Raw genomic sequence first — 17,896 nt, 5'->3', positions numbered from 1 at the left:
TGGAATTCTATGCCTCCATCAGAAAGAATAACATATTACCCATTTGTTAGGAAATGGAAAGACTTGGAAAACATTATATTAAATGAAGTAAGCCAGGCCCAAAGAAACATAGGTCCCATGGTTTCCCTTATTTGCAGTAACTAGTACATGTGTAGGATGAGCAGAAAAGGCCAAAAGTCATGTACATATGACCATATAAGATGATGTTAAGCAAAATGGACCCCAAGATAGGGACAAAAATACATTCTTTCTTACTATTGTTTCTAATGGATTTATAATGTACCATGAGAATTTTTTTGTTGCTTTGTATGTTCCTCCCCAATGGTATTACCCCTGTTTTCACTGTATTTGATGTTGGTGTCCTGCATCTTGTATATGTACTTCTCCAATTTGGGGAGGGGAAGGGAAAAAACAAAATGCTTAAATAGGGATACAGGTTGACCCATTGTAACAATGAGATGTACAAAACACTATGTTGAAATGAACTTTATAACTTCGGTGGGTGGGGTGCGAAAAGTAGGGGGGGTAGTTGTGGAGGTGGGAGGGAAGGGATGGTAGGGGGAAAACAAAGGAGGAGGCAACAATGCTCAATAGCAAATGTACTCATTACCTTGCTCATGTAACTATAACTCCTATGTACAACATTTTTACAATAAAAATATACAAAAAAACCCTGTTCTATAATGAATGGCATTATTTGTTGGGACATTAACTTATTTACTTTTAGAAGCTGCTCAGAGGCCAGGCTCTGAGGTCACATAAATGTGTTTTTCTTCTTGACTTTATCACTTTTGCAGTGAGTGCTATTTAGCTTTACTCCTAAGCTTTAATATCTTACTCTGCGAACATGGGAACAACAGTAATATCAACTTCACAAATTAAACAAGGAAATTAAACAAGGCTCTGTATAAGCACTGAGTCAGAGGACAATTGCTTGGCAGGGTCTTCCAGATGACCTGGCTTCTCTATGATTACAATTAGGAAGCATTCCACAACAGTTGAGATATGGCTGCACGATCAGCCAGGCTTACTCTGAAGCTTAGAGCATAAGATGTGACTCTTTCACGTTTTTGTTTTTTTTTTTGGTCATGGGGCTTGAACTCTGGGCCTGAGCTCTGTCTCTCAGCTCTTCAGTTCAGGTCTAGCGCTCTACCACTTGAGCCACAGCACTACTTCTAGTTTTCTGAGTGGTTTATTGGAGATGAGAGTCTCATACACTTTTCTTGCCCAGGCTGGCTTTAAACTATGATCCTCAGATCTCAGCCTCCTGAGTAGTTAGGATTACAGGTGTGAGCCACCTGCGCCAGGTTTCACCTTTATATCTTTGGGGGTTTGCTTTTGGAATATTTCCCTCTACAGAGTTGCAAATGGCAGGTGTAAAAGTTGCTCCATAATAATCTAGTCTGCACTGGCCACAATCTAGTACAGGTGCTGAAAGTAATTAAACTTAGTAAATGCTTATTACATTTTTCACAAACTTTTTTTAGCTAAACTTCATTTTTTATTATAGATTACATCTTATTTACTAGTGAACATTGATTTAATAAGCTTATTTTATAATTACCACATTATTTGGCCAGTTGATCGACTTTGGTCAGAAATGACCAGTGAGATACACAGGGCAGATGCAATGAGAGATCTAGCCATGGTGGTGGCAACATTCTTGAAGTAAGTAGTATACTATCTTAAAGCAAGTCAGTCCAATTGATCTGAAGACTCATGTTTGCTTATACCGTTGTAATTACAGATTTTTGGTGAATACTATTGAATACCAGCTACATATTACTTTGTGTCTTTACTGCCAATCATTTTTCTTACAAAATAGGCATTTTGATGATACCATCAAAAACTATTTAAAAAATGGGCACTCTGATTACTTAAAATTGATGCATATAATGTAGAGAACTGGGTGTTTGTTTCTGAGATAGCAAAACTAATTAAGTATAGGAAAAATCTTACATCAGACATTTATTTGCTTAGGGTAAATCTGAGTGTTATATACTATGAAACTTTACTACGGCCTTTTGCATTTGTACTTTGGAATTAAACTGTTTACAGGCACTGTTAAAAAGTACCTAACTTTGCCAGGAATGGTGTCGCAATCCTGTAATTCTAGCTACCTGGGAAGTAGAGATTCTGGGAATTGAAGTATGAGGCCAGCCCAGGCAAAAAGAAGTTTGCAAGATGCCATCTAAACCAAAGTCTGGACAGGTAGTGCATGTCTTTTATCCCAGATACTTGGGACACACAAGGCTTGGGTACAGTGGCGTGTAACTGTCACCCCCAGCAGCACAGGGAAACACATGTAGGAGAACCAAAACCTAGGCTAACATAAGTGAGACTGTATCTTTAAAAGTGTCTAGAAGTGTTGCTCAGGTGATAGAGCATTTACTTGGCTAGCAAGCAAATCTGAATCCAATCTTTACTACTGGAAAAAAGGCTAACTTTTCTTTAGAGGAGTTAAAAGTTGTTCTTTTAGTAGAAATGTAATTGCCAAAGTCAAAGGATTTTCCAATGTGGCAGAGCAACCAGATTGTTGCATGTAGTAGGTAAAAGTTAGGGAGTGTGAACAGTAGTCCTTAATTTCATTTATTATGGACCTGGAGGAAGTCATCTAGCTTTCCTATATTATCCTTTCACTCCTATAAGAAGGTCTAGAATATATGTCTCTCATTGTTTATATAGGGGATGTTAATGATGTGAGCTTTAAGCTCTTTTGTAGAAATGGTCAATTAAAATCAAGGTCCTTAGCTATGATAAAAGTTACTTCTACTCTTACTTATAATATTATTTTCAGAGTTAGGATATGGAGGAAAATTCTAAATTTTTAATATAGGAAATGTTAAGTTAGCCTGCCTTCTTTAGTCTCAAAAACAAAACATTTTAGTTCAGAAAGTTAGATGTAGAATATTTTTTTTTGTATGATTAAAAGTCCTGTGACTTTGGAACCCTTGGATCTTTTAGGAGTGAGTTGCTTTTTTTTCTTGAGGGCTGTGACAAAGGCAAGACTCTTTTCTTTCTTTCTTTCCTTTCTTTCCTTTCTTTCTTTCTTTCTTTCTTTCTTTCTTTCTTTCTTTCTTTCTTTCTTTCTTTCTTTCTTTCTTTCTTTCTTTCCTTCCTTCCTTCCTTCCTTCCTTCTTTCTTTCTTTCTTTCTTTCTTTCTTTCTTTTTTCTCTTTCTCTTTTTCTATCTCCCTTCCTTCCTTGTTTGCTTTCTCTCTTTCTCTCTCTGTGTGTGAGAGAAAATACTGGTACTGAGACTTGGACTCAGGGTCTCACACTGTAGCCTGTTTTTTTTTTTTTTTTCTCCCTCCCTGCTCACATTCTACCACTTGAATGGCATACTCTAGTTCTAGTACAAGGTTCTGAACTCAAGCCATGGTGCTAGCCATGACTAATCCTTTTGTTTTATTTATTTTCTGAAAAATAAGTTTATTTCAGGCCCATGCAGACTTAGATTCTCCTGTTTATGCTTTTGCATAGCTGGATGATGGGGTCTTGTGAATTTTTGTTCAGTCTGTCTTTGAATTGAATCATCTCAATCTCCATTTCCTAAGTAGCCTCAACTATATATGTGAGCCACTATGCCACACTATTTATTCCAGTAGAGCCTCAGGCTCAATACCCTTCTTACTTTTCTGCTATTGATGTGTGAGTTTTTCTGAATTATAAGTTGTTTTTGCGTTTGCAAATCAGAGCCTGGTGCAACAATTAATGCATAAAGGCCATTTTAAGTGCTAAAGCCACACAGAATATGAGGATGCACAGGTAGGAAATAAGGGTGATATTGATGGAAAGTTTTAACAGAATTAGTGAGAGGCAAGTCTGCGACTGCACTGGAGCTTGCTTTCTAAGTCTATGATGGCAATGAGCATTTTTACATTTGTCTCTCACCCAGTAATTTATAAATATCCCATTATGACAAAGGAGTAGTTCTGCTCTATAGACTTTGGAAAATAGCAATTGCTCCAATGGTGGCTCTCTTATTTCTCTGACATTGAACTCTTGCATTCATTCTGAGGACAGAACCTTACCTTCAGCAGTTCTGGAATGGACTATACCATGGATTGATGCAAATGGAACCATAGACATATGTTCATTACAGTAGGGAGAGCATTATAATTAGACTATGAATGATATTAGCCAAGCTCTTGATGGAATTCCAGACTACTTTTAGTGCTTCTAAGGGCACTAGAAAATAGAAAAATGGAAATTTCCTTTGGGATGTAAAATTTAAAACCTGATTTGAAATAAGGGATTTATTCCTCAGAGGTACATGTATGACTTTATGGAAAATTCTTATTCTATGGGCAACTGAATTGAATTCTTAAATATTTACACTCTGATATATTTGATATGTATACCCTGTGTCATATCACTGGGCTTTATCAGGAAACCTGGCCTTTATGGGGTATGTCCCTATAAACTCCAGGCAAAAAGAGTTTTGTAGTAAAGATAAGATTATAGAACAGAGCAGTAAAGAAGAAATTGACATAAAGTAACCTGATTTAAGGACAAACTTATTTTATTCACATATGATATCTAGACTGCTTATTCCTAAAAGAAAAGGGATCTGCCTTTCACCTTCAACTCAAAAGATCCATCTTACGAAGGTATTTTTTTATATATTCTCTGCCATGCTTTTTTTCTTACCTAAAACCTCTATTACTGTTACTTACATCTTTTTTTATATGGTTTTATTGTAAAAATGCTGTACAGAGGGGTTATAGTTACATGAGCAAGGTAATGAGTGCATTTCCTATTGAGCATTCTGTACTCACTTTTTTTCCTCTCTTTTTCCTTTATTTTTTTTGTTGCTATAGCATTCATCTTCATTTTTAAGTGTTAGGGGTAGTTTAAAAAGTGAATATAGGGGATGGGAAGGTAGCTCAGTGATAGAGTGCTTGCCTTGCATGCATGAGGCCCTGGGTTTGATTCCTCAGCAGAAAAAGCCAGAAGTGGTACTATGGCTCAAGTGTTATAGCATTAGCCTTCAGCTGAAGAACTGAGGGACAGCGCTCAGACCCAAAGTTCAGGTCTCAGGACCAACAACAACAAAAGTGAATTCAGAGCACATATAACATATAATGTTAATTAGGTCTTTGTTTAAAATTTAGTTCTCTAATAGAAATAAGAGCAATATTTCATAGTGTTTGCTGCACCCTCTGCTGGTAATATTACAGCACTTAACAAAGAAAGAGCCCTTTTAAGTTCTGCTTAGTGAATACAGTAAGTTTATACAGTTTCTTTTTGTATTTATTTTTGTTTAGAAGTACATTAAAAGTTAAATGATGTATAAAAATGTTAAAAGTTTAATTGGAGGCAATTTTCTTTGTAATTTGTAAATTGTTGTTTAAGTAATGCTTATTCTCCCAGATAGTGCAACAATGTATTGGTTAGTGACAAAATAGTTGCCATGATCTTTCTATTATTATTTCAGATGAAATTCAGTAGAGGCGTCACTCTAAGACTGCCTGTTTTATTGTAAATTGTTCTATTATGAGCAGCCTTATACATAAATCATGTGCATGTTTATTGTATGCTAATTACAAAGCTTGCAATATTTATGACATTTTAAGAAAAGCCTTGCAGATCTTAAAAAAATTTATCTCAGTTGACAGTGATTAAGTTCCAAGAGTTGTAGTACTAGAAGGAGGGAGATATAATTGTCTGGCTGGCCAGTATTTCAAGCCAAGGCAATATGGAGACATGGTGTTTCTGACCCTTCTAAGGAGCTATATATTTGGAGAAAAGTAGTTATTGAAGGGAAATGTATACTGTTTTAGTTGGTGCCACATGGAATTGAAGTTTCTCAAGAACAAAGTTTAGCTATGCTACACTGAGTGAAAAGTACTTATTAAATGCAAGTTAGTCTAATTCATCAAAACACATAGCAACATTATTTGAAAGCATTGGGTAAATTTAAAATGAGACACTGCCCTAATTTAAAGGTAAATTAATCTTCTTTAAGCGAAAATGCTTGTTCCTTTTATACATATACCCCTCATTCACTGTCTTAACAAATATTTACTGAGACTATTTCATATCCCCATATTCGTTTATGGTGTCCTTTATCATTATATTATCAATTACTGTATTGTAATTGATGATTTATTCATGGCCTTTGGTTGGATGCATAAATGAGTAAATGAATGAGTGGCTGGATGGGCAGGAGAATATATCTTGGATATATAGGACTAAGGGTAGGATCTTAATTAAAATCATCAGCCTTTAATGTGCTTTGGATTCTGCATAATTTTGTGTGTATATGTTGTTGGGTGTGACCTTTGACTGATTACATACACTTATACAAACACAGACATTTTGACTATGGTTAACTGAGTTCATATTGTAATAAAGCCATATTAATTCATAGCAATCTAATATTATGACTAAGTAGAAAGTTTTTATCATAAGGTGTTTACAAAGAATTGTAGCTTATTAGTCACACTGACTATATAACACAGTCTTAAAGCTACTAATTCACATTTCCAAGCTTAAGTACTTTGGTTCCAAGTTAAGTACTTTGGCCCATATATAACCAAGAGCTATAATTGACTAGAAGCTAACCTTATGATGTTAGTGTGATTAGTATCTGTGTGTACATGTGTAAATGACATTACAATGCTTTAAAACTTTCATAAACTACAAGAGGTAATTTTTATTATTAATTTCTTATCATTTTTTGGAAGGCAAAGTAATGATTTTTCACAAAATCAGAATTAATATAATTCTTAAGAATCGAGGCTCTGTGATTATACTATGGAGCTTAAGTTTGTCATGGATGATATTATTGGGAGATATATTTTACTGTAACAGAAAGATCTACTTGTATATTTTACCTATAATTTTAGAAGTAAATTTGTAGAGTTTGCTCATAACTCTTGAAATAATTATGGAAATGATTTTGCCTTGTACCTTTGGTAAATGGGGAAACTTGACTTAGAAAAGTTAACTGAATCTTTTGAAAAATCCAACTGCCTGAACCACATTTCTTCTGATTAACCATTCAGAATTTTTCCCTACTGCTTCCATGTAAGCAATAGAGAATAAAATTATCTTATCAAATGGCCAGGAAGGGTGTTTTACGGAATTAATTAGCTTGTCATATCACTGAACTTATGTGTAACATTTTTATTTTTCTCTTTGTTTCAGAATGCAAAGTATGGCGAAATCCACTAAATTTATTTAGGGGTGCTGAATATAATCGGTAAGCATTTTGACAGATTGGGAAATAAATGAGTCCGGTTCAGAGAGCAAACATGGCAGCAAATGCTTTTGCCAGTTCATTTTAAGGTCATGTAACAAGTCTGTTGATTGCTTACATTTTTTTACATTTTCCTCAGCTATTTTATTTTCTTTTAATATTTTTGCATTGGACTTGGGATAATGTACAAAAGTATATAGTTCCAGACATTGATCAAAATGTATTGTACTCATAAACTGATAGATTGTTTTACATCTAATTCAGCCATTTAGAATGGGTCTTTACTAATTATTTGAAGAGTTGAATAAAATAATTGATATGTAAACTTGAGGATGACATTTTTAACTTTTAAAGTAATATGGTAGTTTCAGAGATTTTTCCATCCAGAAACTTAGAAGTGCCAACTAAACTGAGCAACTTGAAGACAGCACTAATCACAGGCACATCTCTGCTTGATTCCCAGAGTGTATCTTAAGGGGCAGTAGCGAACCTTAATTTTTCTGACTTTCTGTATCTCTGGATTTAATTTTGCTCTTTTCTAAGTTTTTTTGTTCTGACTTGAACCTGGCCTCCTAGCTATTTTCTATTGGGATCCCTTTTAGATTATGATAGAGATTTATTTTCTTTTTGATGACAATAAAGAATCTGATATGGTGGTAAAAAATGTATAGTTCTTAGAATTTATCTTAGAAGTTCACCTGCAGCATGGTCATAAAAATGCTTAAGAAAGTTAAGATAGAATACAATTTATTGAAGTAGGCAAAGCAGAATTTTCATAGTTTTGGGAAAATGTTTTTTTTTTTTTTGTCGGCCGTGGGGCTTGAACTCTGGGCCTGGGCACTGTCCCTCAGCTCTTCAGCTCAAGGCAAGCGCTCTACCACTTGAGCTACAGCGTCACTTCTGGTTTTCTGGTGGTTTATTGGAGATAGGAGTCTCAAGGTCTCTCCTGCTTCGGCTGGCTTTGAACCGCGATCCTCAGATCTCAGCCTCCTGAGTAGCTAGGATTACAGGCGTGAGCCACCAGCGCCTGGCTGGAAAATGTCTTTTATATTGTTAAATAGGGAAAATTTTCATTAGCAAGCACTCATAGAAATTTTAAGGCAAAAACATAAGGGCAAATGTTTCTTTTCTGCCATGTAATTTCTAAAAAGAGTAAAGGATGGTTTTCAAAAAGTACTTTTTTTGTATTCATTATCAAAGATACTGAATTTACATTTCAACTTCTCTGCAGCTTACTACTCAGTAGGTCTTTCTTTCTTATTTCTGTTTTATTTCCTCTTTTCAGGTATACATGGGTGACAGGACGAGAGCCTTTGACTTACTATGACATGAATCTCTCTGCCCAGGATCACCAAACATTCTTTACTTGTGACTCAGACCATCTACGTCCTGCAGATGCAAGTATGGAAAACCCTTCAGCTAGTTGCTGGTGGGGGAGTTTTTCAGTTTATGAAGTATCAGGTTTTCTGCTTTCAGTATATTTATTCTGTAAAGCCCAAATGAATAAAATATTAAATTTCTGATTAACTAGTAGAACCTAGAATTCTGATTATTAACCCAAGCTTATCCCCAAGGGAGATATCAATATAAAAACAAAAGTTCCTTAGTATTTTGAACATGATTTTAAAAATATGTTAGAGTGATATACACTGAGCACATATAAATCTTATATGAATCCAACTAAACTAACTGCTGAGATGGATGAAGGGCCCTATCTACTTGATGATATTCTGATTAGAAGTTGGGATTCCCTAAACCCAAAGATTTAACAAGTATATTTTATTTTATTTATTCATTTTTATTACTAAGTAGTTATACCAAGAGGTAACCATTCCTTAAGTTATAAGTATAGTGATTCTTTATCAGTCATCCCTCTCATTCTCCCCATTTTTCACCTTCCCATTCCTGCCAAGCATATTTTTGTTAACTTAGAGCCACATTTATATGTTTATAGGTATTGAAAGGGGACATGGCCTTGGCTCCTGGAGTCCATAATGTGTTTTCCATCCTGGAGAGGACTTTTTTTTTAAGCCTACATTTTATATTACCTAAATTCCAAATATTCCCAGTATTTTATTTTGTGTTATTAAACTTAGAACACATCTTTTTCTAAAAAGTTTTTTTCATTTAACAGTTTATCAAAATGACTGTAAGGGAGCTGAAATGTGTTGAATGAGGGAGCTAGTCAGAGGAAAGCAAATGAGTAGAAAAGGGAACCATGGATGAGTACAGTCATAGCACTTACTGTACTGTATGAGAAAGGAAGTGCAAAAGTTGATATGACTAGTAAAGGAAAGGATAGGTGGGAGGCTGAGAGAATGGTAAAGGGGATGGCTCTGAAACTTGTTCGACCACTTTGGAAAGCAGTATGGAGGCTCCTCAAAAGACTCCACCTAGAGCTCCCTTATGACCCAGCAATCCCACTTTTGGGCATTTACCCAAAAGATCACAAACAAGGCCATACTAAGACTACCAGCACAACTATGTCTATCACAGCATTATTCACCATAGCTAAGATATGGAACCAACCCAGATACCCCTCAGTAGATGAATGGATCAAGAAAATGTGGTATTATATATACAATGGAATTCTATATCTCCATCAGAAAGAATTCCATTGCTCCATGTGTTAGGAAATGGAAAGACTTGGAAAAAATTATATTAAGTGAAGTAAGCCAGGCCCAAAGAAACATAGGTCCCATGGTTTCCCTTATTTGCAATAACTAGTACATGTGTGGGATAGGCAGAAATGGCCAAACGCTATGTACATATGACCATATAAGATGATGTTAAGCAAATGAACCCCAAGATAGGTACACAAATACCTTTTTTCTTTCTTTCTATTGTTTCTAATGTATTTATAATGTACCATGTGAATTTTTTGTTGCTTTGTATGTTCCTCCCCAATGGTATAACCTGTGTTTTCACTGTATTTGATGTTGGTGCCCTGCATCTTGTATGTACACTTCTGTAATTTGGGGAGGGGAAGGTAAAAAAACAAAATGCTTAAATAGGGATACAGGTTGACCCATTGTAACAATGAGATGTACAAACACTATGTTGAAAACTAACTTTACAACTTTGGCAGGGTAGGGGTAGTAGTGTAGGTGTGAGGGAGGGGATGGTAGAGGGAAAACAAAGGAGGAGGCAACAATGCTCAATAGCAAATGTACTCATTACCTTGCTCATGTAACTGTAACCCTTCCGTATAACATTTTTACAATAAAAATGTACAAAAAGATGCACTGTACATATAAACAACCATCTGAAGATAATAGATAAATCACTTAAAAGTAAATTAAAAAAATAAAAGGGAGTTTCTATGTGCTTTTATTTTTTATTTTTGGGTCCGGTCGTGAGGCCTGAACTCTGGGCCTGTGCACTGTCCCTCAACTCTTCAGCTCAAGGCTAGCATTCTACCACTTGAGCCAAAGCGCCACTTCTGGCTTTTTTTTCTTTTTGCTTATGTGGTGCTGGGGAATCGAACCCAGGGCCTCATGCATGCAAGGCAAGTGCTCTACCACTGAGCCAACTTCCCATCCCCTCTATGTGCTTTTAAACTGATCTATAAAATATAAATTTTAAAATAAAAGAAGGACATTACTTTGTTTCCCCAAGAAATTCAGTTTTGATAAATATTATAAAGCATGGAATTTCTCATAAATAAATTCATGAACTGCTCTGATATATAAAGCTAGGTTTGAGAAAAAGTGTGCCTGTTAGGCAAATCTTAAAGCTTTGTTTACTGAACCAAGTAATAATTCTTCAAGGTTTCAAAATATTCTAATATTCACAGGCTGTAGCAAATACTTGGGGGAAATTACAGCTAGAGATTCTATGTCTAAATACACTGAAGAAATTAGAAGCAATATCAGTTCAAAATATGTAAAAATAATGTATATTCTCTAACAACAGAGGATAGTAAGGCCTAAAAGAAATAAAATATGTTGAAATTTTTTATTTCTTTAAAAGATTTTATGTGTGCACAAAATGTTTCATGCCAGCAGCTGAAGAACAGTAAAATCAAAAATTAGAAATGTTTGTGTGGATCTGGTCTTGGTGGCATATGCTTGAAATCCCAGCTGCTTGGGAAGGAGAGGGAGGAAGATTATAGTTCAAGCTAGCCTGGCAAAGTTGGGTTGAGACCCTGTCTGAAAAATACAGTAAAAGCAAAATGATATGGGGCATTGAGTTTTGTCATAGAGCACTTGAATTTCATCTCTAGCATTAAAAAGTGATTTTATAGATCAGAATAATCTTGTTGGTAATGAAATGTTCACTTTATAATTTAAGCTGAAAGCCATTAATTTATTGTCAGATATCCATTCTTCATAATCATATGTACTAATTGACTTGGTTTTTTTTTGCTGTTCTTTTTTCTAAAATAGTAATGCAGAAAGCCTGGAGAGAGAGAAATCCCCAAGCTAGAATTTCTGCTGCTCATGAAGCCTTGGAGATAAATGAGTAAGTAGGGAAAATCTTGCTGTTAAAAAGAAATCTCAACTTTTGAATATATTCAACTACCATTGATGGCACACTTAAATTAAGCCATATATTTGAACTAAAGAATTATAGGATAGATTTTAATTTATGAGATTTTCTTTGTTGAAGAATAGCTACATGGAAGGAGTTTTATTAGTCATTTTAGATAGCAGTTCAGAGGCTTTGCTATGACTCAAATCCTTCAATATTATCCCTAGGATACTATGAAGAAATAAAATGCAATTCTATGCATATTTAAAATTATTTGATTGGGAAGTTTTTCCATATATACTGTGCTCATCATATTTTCGAATTAGAATTTCTTCTAATTGGGAAACATAAAGACGTATGTTGGAAAAAATAGATAAAAGGAAATATTGTCCTTAGAGTTGTTAAACATTCTATGGGTTTCCAAGGAAGGCTGGGAAATCTCTTCTGGAGATCTCAGAAAATGGGAAAGATTCTTAAAGTTGGAGTCATAAAAACTTAGGATTGGCAGAGACCTTAAAGGTCATTTAGCTCAACCACCCATCTGGTGCTTGAATCACCTCAACAACATCCATGCCAAGTGGTCATTGTTAAACTATTTTATGATTTTTCTGAAGAAGGTTACAGAATCTTCTCCAGACTCTTAGGAAAAAAAGGGAAGAGATTCATTGAGAGTTAGAAATCTTGCCACTATACCCAGTTGATCTATATGGTTTCTGATTCTGTCACACACAACATAATTTACCTCACTTTCTCATCATCTACAAATTGGATATGCCTGTCTTCTGTGTGTCATCTATGTTTTCAAGAAAGTTTCAGGGCCAGGAATAGAACCCTGTGACAAGATATATAGAAACTACTTTAAAGGTTTGTGTCTTCATGAATCACCATTCTTTACTATTCAACCGATTACTAAACCACCCAATTATACTATAATCCAGCTCATGTTTCTCCATTTTGATCTTAGAAATGCCAGTTGTATCTGTATGTCTTTAATTTGTAGTGTATCTATTAAAGAATATTAAGCTACCACCACATTATTTATTTATTCTTAGCAAATTTAAGCTACATTCTTTTTAATGTGCTTGGAGACCATCTCTTTAATAATCCATTAGAATATCTTTCCATATCATTGTTCTGTAGTTTGAGAAGTCAGCCTTCCTTCCCTTTTTGAAAAATTTATACCACATTTATCATCTCATCTTCTAGTATCTCTCCATTCTTTGTGATTCCTCAACTCTCCATAGAGTGCAGTTTCGTGGCCTGTCTGCAGGGTCTGTTGGCTTTCTGGGATTTGCCCATCCTAGTAGAGTAATTCATTTAGAATGAATCAGTGATTTGCTATCTTATATCTTTATAACCAAGTTAGAGTTTAGTTTCTGTTCCTTTGTAGCATGACAATCATTCTCCTAGATAAAGAAGCCAGAAACAAAACAGGAGTGAGAAAATTTCCTTTTTCTTTATTATCTACTGCTATCAACCATAAACCTTCTTTGTTTTGCTCTTGTGTTGTCTTTTTTTGCTTATGTGTTTTAATGGTAACTTTGGAGAATTGGAGATGATAGGGCCTTAAATGTAATTTAGAAATACAAAATAGTTGTCTTCAGTGGTTTTCATTTGTTTGTTGCTGGTTTTTGTTTGTTTAATTAGGTAAGATTTAGCTCATTTGACATTTTAGCTCCCCTGATACTGTTCTTATAAGTTCACTCCATTCTCTTATGGTCTGTCATTATACACTCCCTTTCCATCTTTTTTTTTTTTCACATGTCCTTAAAAATTTGACCTGGGAGAAATCTTTGTGAAGCCATATTGATTACTGAAGTACCACCCTTCTTTTTCTTCCTTTGTGATTGCAGTTACAGTTGAACCTTTGGAAACAGCTCAGTCCTCTTACACCATTTTTCCTTCTGAGTCTCATGCCATTGAATCATACTTCTTTTCTTTGAATTTTTTGAAGTCCACCCTCTTTGATTACTCCAAAATGACATAGCAACTCTCTCTGAATGTTCCTATCAATTTTCATTTCACCAACTATTTTTTTCTTCTTGGTCAGAATTAGGTCCAGAGTTGAAGTTCCCCTAATTGCTTCCTCTACCATCTGGGAGATAAAATTGTTACCAAAGTAAGTCAAGAACCTGTGGGATGCTCTACTTCTAACCAAATGAAACTTCTAGCAGCTATCTGGAGGGTTGATACCATCACCACACTTTCTTGCTTCTGTATGTGTATTGTGTTGTGACAAGGATGCCTCATCTCTCTTCCATCCAGCTGAGCAGTCTGTTCTGTAATCCCCAACCATTAGTACTTCTGTTGCTCTCTCCTTCTCCTTCACTCACAGCTCTTAGCATGTTTCTACCCCAAACTCATGGGTTTTCACATAGATACATGTTTCTTAGCCAGTAGTGCTACTCTGCCTCTCCGCCAAAGAATCCTTTTTAAAATATAAATGAGCAAAGCAAACAAACCATTCTTGAATTCCCAACCCACCAACCACTAATCTTATGTTAATTCCTCTGACACTATATCCACCACTTGATATGATAACCTCAATTTTTACTTCATTACCCTTGACCCTTATTAGTATGTTGGCATCTGAAGCCCTAAATATTTTCTTTGATGCTTCCCACAGTTTTCTCCAGTGGGCTGGTCACTGGACAATCTCAGCATCATTATCGTTCTTTCCAAGTTATATAAACTGACCTCCAGTATAATAAATTTTCCAGCCTTTTTTTCTGGGCATTTATCTCCCTACCTCACCATATTCAGTGAAAGATCCTATTAGTGGTTCTGCCTGAAATTAGAGGGATTACTTAAAAAATTTATAAGACCCTTCTCAAGGTTAATTAATGACCCCCAAAACCTCATGTTGGCTGTAAAGTTCAAATTCTTATGCTAGCTGGCTTTGAAGTTTCTAAGTAATAAACATAACATTTGATCATCCTTTCTGGTTATTTTTTTCTCTTGTGGTCTGATGGTGATAAGTAGGGAATGGGCCACAGAGAGGCAGTGGAGAAGAAAGGGAAAGGATGGGGATAAAGCAGGACCTGTGATGCCTGCCACGGGCTCACCATTTTCCTAGTGCATTCCCTTTCTTTGCCAGTGGGTTGTTCCTTATATAATTTGAAAGGCTGACATTTCCCCTTGTTCATTAGTTAACTGCAGATCCTTTCTGGATTTCTACCTTAGAGGGTTGTTGAAAGGATTATATAATGTGATATATTTTAAGTACCTGGTACAGTGCTTAATTTATACAAAGCAACAAATGGCAGTTTGTAATGGGATGAGATCTAATTCTCCTTAGCTACCCTGACTGAGTGAGATTTTGAGCTGTTCAGAAACATGGTAGCTGCTTCTAATATTCCTGAAGCAGAAGATCAGTACTGTTATGAGTTGTTGAAGCACTGCATTTTAATAATTTTAGATTGTGTTTAGTAAACTTACATATGATGCCTCTAACTTTGTGTCAGAAGGAGATATTGAATAATAACTACAATTGCCACCATTATTAGCTGACATTTAGTGAGCATGCACCATGTGCTGATTTCTGTAGAGTGCTTCACATGCATCACCTTACTTTAACCTTTACAACATTATGAACGAACAGATTTCATGTAGTTGTTCATCAGGGAGGCAGAGTAATAACTTGCCCCAAGTGACACACTAATAAGGGTGGCGTCCATATATGAGTCCCATGGTCCTAAAGCTAAGCGTCTTACCTCTCAAGATGTTTCTTTTGTACCATTACTTTGTGTCAACAGCTACAAACCGGTGCATGAACCAGTTGGCCACTCTGCATGTTTCGGCATAACTCCTTGCCCTTCTGCATGAACTCCTGCAATCTATTGACATGACCTTGGGTTTACAATTGATGGTGGTTATTATCTGAATGGACAGGTGTGCAACTGCTTATATTCTCTTGGCTGAAGAGGAAGCAACAACCATTGCTGAAGCTGAAAAGCTGTTTAAGCAGGCCCTGAAGGCTGGAGATGGCTGTTACCGGCGTTCTCAGCAGCTACAACATCATGGATCCCAGTATGAAGCTCAACATAGTAAGGTTTTCTCTAGGTTAACGTGTTGGGAAATGAGAAGCATAAGAGGATAAATCAGTGCAAATTTTGAGACCGATAGAAAATTTGATTCACCTAAGAGAAGAACAAATAAGGGCTTTGCTTTCTTGTTTGTTTTTAATTACCATTTTTCCTTCCTAGATGAGGACTTGGTAAACAAGTATTTCATTACTACCTATGTTCTATTCCCTTTCCTACTGCTAGTATCCTATTGCCATGAATAAATAGCTATCATCTTTAATAGAATCTTTGTTTTCACCCCAGAATCCTTAGGAATTTCTGATCATCAGTTGCTTCTTTGTCACACAACTTTATGTCCCAGTTTGGTAACAGAACTTGTTAGTGCATCTGCTATCAAAGTTTTTATGGATTGAACATGTATTGAAGTAGGAAAATTTAGAAAATAGCAGTTATTGGTAATTGTATGAGTATGCAGCTCTTATTTAAGAGAAAGAATCATGAGTTCCTAATGATGTCTTTTATGTTGCAAATACCCCTTTTATTTAAGACCACTCTTTAAAATCTGAAATATTTTAAAAATATAGGACACTGACCTGATGGCCAGTGATATTTGGGGGAACAATAGAAATAAGGGAGAATGATTTCTGGAATTCACCGAACCCCTTGATGCATCTTCAGTATTCAAATAGAAACTCAGTGATCCTTGAGAGAGAAAAGTGTTTCTGTGGTTGAAACAAAGTTGGGGTTGTTTCGTTATGGTGGAATTTCTGTCACTTCATTCCTTCCTTCTTCAATTTGGCATTTGAATACACTTCTCCTTGTACTTGAGATTATACAATTAAATTTTAATATTAAACTTGGATTGGGTATAGGATCTGACTGCATATGTTTCAACAACTAAGGTGCCAGCAAAATCTTGACTTATATTTTATATGTACAGGAGTATATCTGCACAAGTCATTAATACTTAGGTTTTTATTTTATTCTGAAGGTAGCATATATGTTAACAAGGTCCCTAATAACCATCCTTGTCTTACTTATTTTTCTTATCTCACTTTTTAAAAAGCATAACAGTTCATTTTGAAGAGCTATAGTGAATGTCTATTTTGTGAACTAACTAGAAATTAATATGTACAATTACATAACCTGTATTACAACTTCAGAGTTTTTCTTTTTTCTTCTCTAAATTAAATCCTTTCAACTTGTTGCCTAAATTTATCCAAGAAAATATAATCACATCTTTAAAATAATTTGTAGGTACTTGGCAGTTTTTCAGCACACATCTTGTTCTCATTGTTTGAAACTTGAAATGTGCAGGCTTTGGTCTTAACATCTTTTAATAGCTGAGTATTATACATATACTTAATCTATAACAGGTGTGTCATATTTTCTCAAACATGGTAATTTTATTGAGGATTAAACATATGCATGTTCTCACTGGTCTGGAAATGTATCCAAAAAGACATAATTAAATAAAAGATTAAGATAAGAAGTTGTTAATGTACTTTTAAGGGCCATTTTGTGAGTATTGCTATAAGTATTTAGCTTGTCAGTGCTTTCTCTAACACTAGGGTAGTTTTTCATTTTGTTGCATACTCTATTGTCATATCTGGAATGTGTTATATTGCCATCTAAAATCAACTGCTTTGGGGACCTGGAGATGATTATGATGTCACTAGTACTAGAGAAGGAGTAATATGAAACAGAAGTTCAAGATGAGGCTTCTCCAGACTTGATGTCAAGAATGAAAAAAAATAGTTCATCAGGATGCAACCTGAGATTCGCCTCTTTGCATCCTCACCAAAAGCATGCACACTTGAAGAACATGGATTTCTTGTTGTAAACTGGAGGTTATGTGAGTAAGTTCATTTTCCCCACACTGTGGGGCAGATTTTATTTATTATCAAATATGCAACATCCTAACTCAAGAGCATTGATTGAGTAATCAGTCATGATTTGACTTTTGGAAGTCTAAGTACTTCTACTCTACTCTGTATTCACTGTGCTATTAACAAAGTTAGTTGTCACTGTTCCTAGTCATAGGAAAGGCCAAATAGGCAGTCTGTTCTCTTTTAGGTTTTTTTTATTATGAGTAAGACAAATGAGCTTCTGAATTTTTCCTTGTTACTCAGTTGAGAAGTCTTGTTTTTTTAAAATTTGTTTTTCTTTTTAAATTTTGGTGTTATATCTTC

The 17,896-nt window shown here is 35.3% G+C and overlaps 1 protein-coding gene across 6 annotated transcripts in view; it reads left to right on the top strand.

Annotated features, from left to right (window-relative positions):
• The window catches only part of St7 (suppression of tumorigenicity 7), a 205,862-nt gene that overhangs the window by 111,760 nt on the left and 76,206 nt on the right, over positions 1 to 17,896 (top strand). For 4 of the 6 annotated variants that reach the window (XM_013020001.1, XM_013020000.1, XM_013020005.1 and 1 more), the window contains exons 4-8: positions 7,155 to 7,209; positions 8,492 to 8,607; positions 11,595 to 11,670; positions 13,730 to 13,798; positions 15,571 to 15,725. In XM_013020001.1, coding sequence (XP_012875455.1) covers positions 7,155 to 7,209; positions 8,492 to 8,607; positions 11,595 to 11,670; positions 13,730 to 13,798; positions 15,571 to 15,725 — 471 coding nt within the window. The remainder of the gene's footprint in view (positions 1 to 7,154; positions 7,210 to 8,491; positions 8,608 to 11,594; positions 11,671 to 13,729; positions 13,799 to 15,570; positions 15,726 to 17,896) is intronic. The other 2 variants (XM_013020002.1, XM_013020006.1) reach the window with 1 other exon arrangement.

Source organism: Dipodomys ordii, unplaced genomic scaffold, assembly GCF_000151885.1.
Source record: "Dipodomys ordii isolate 6190 unplaced genomic scaffold, Dord_2.0 Scaffold48, whole genome shotgun sequence".
Taxonomy (NCBI): Eukaryota; Metazoa; Chordata; class Mammalia; order Rodentia; family Heteromyidae; genus Dipodomys; species Dipodomys ordii.
This window is presented reverse-complemented; position numbering and strand designations above follow the sequence as displayed.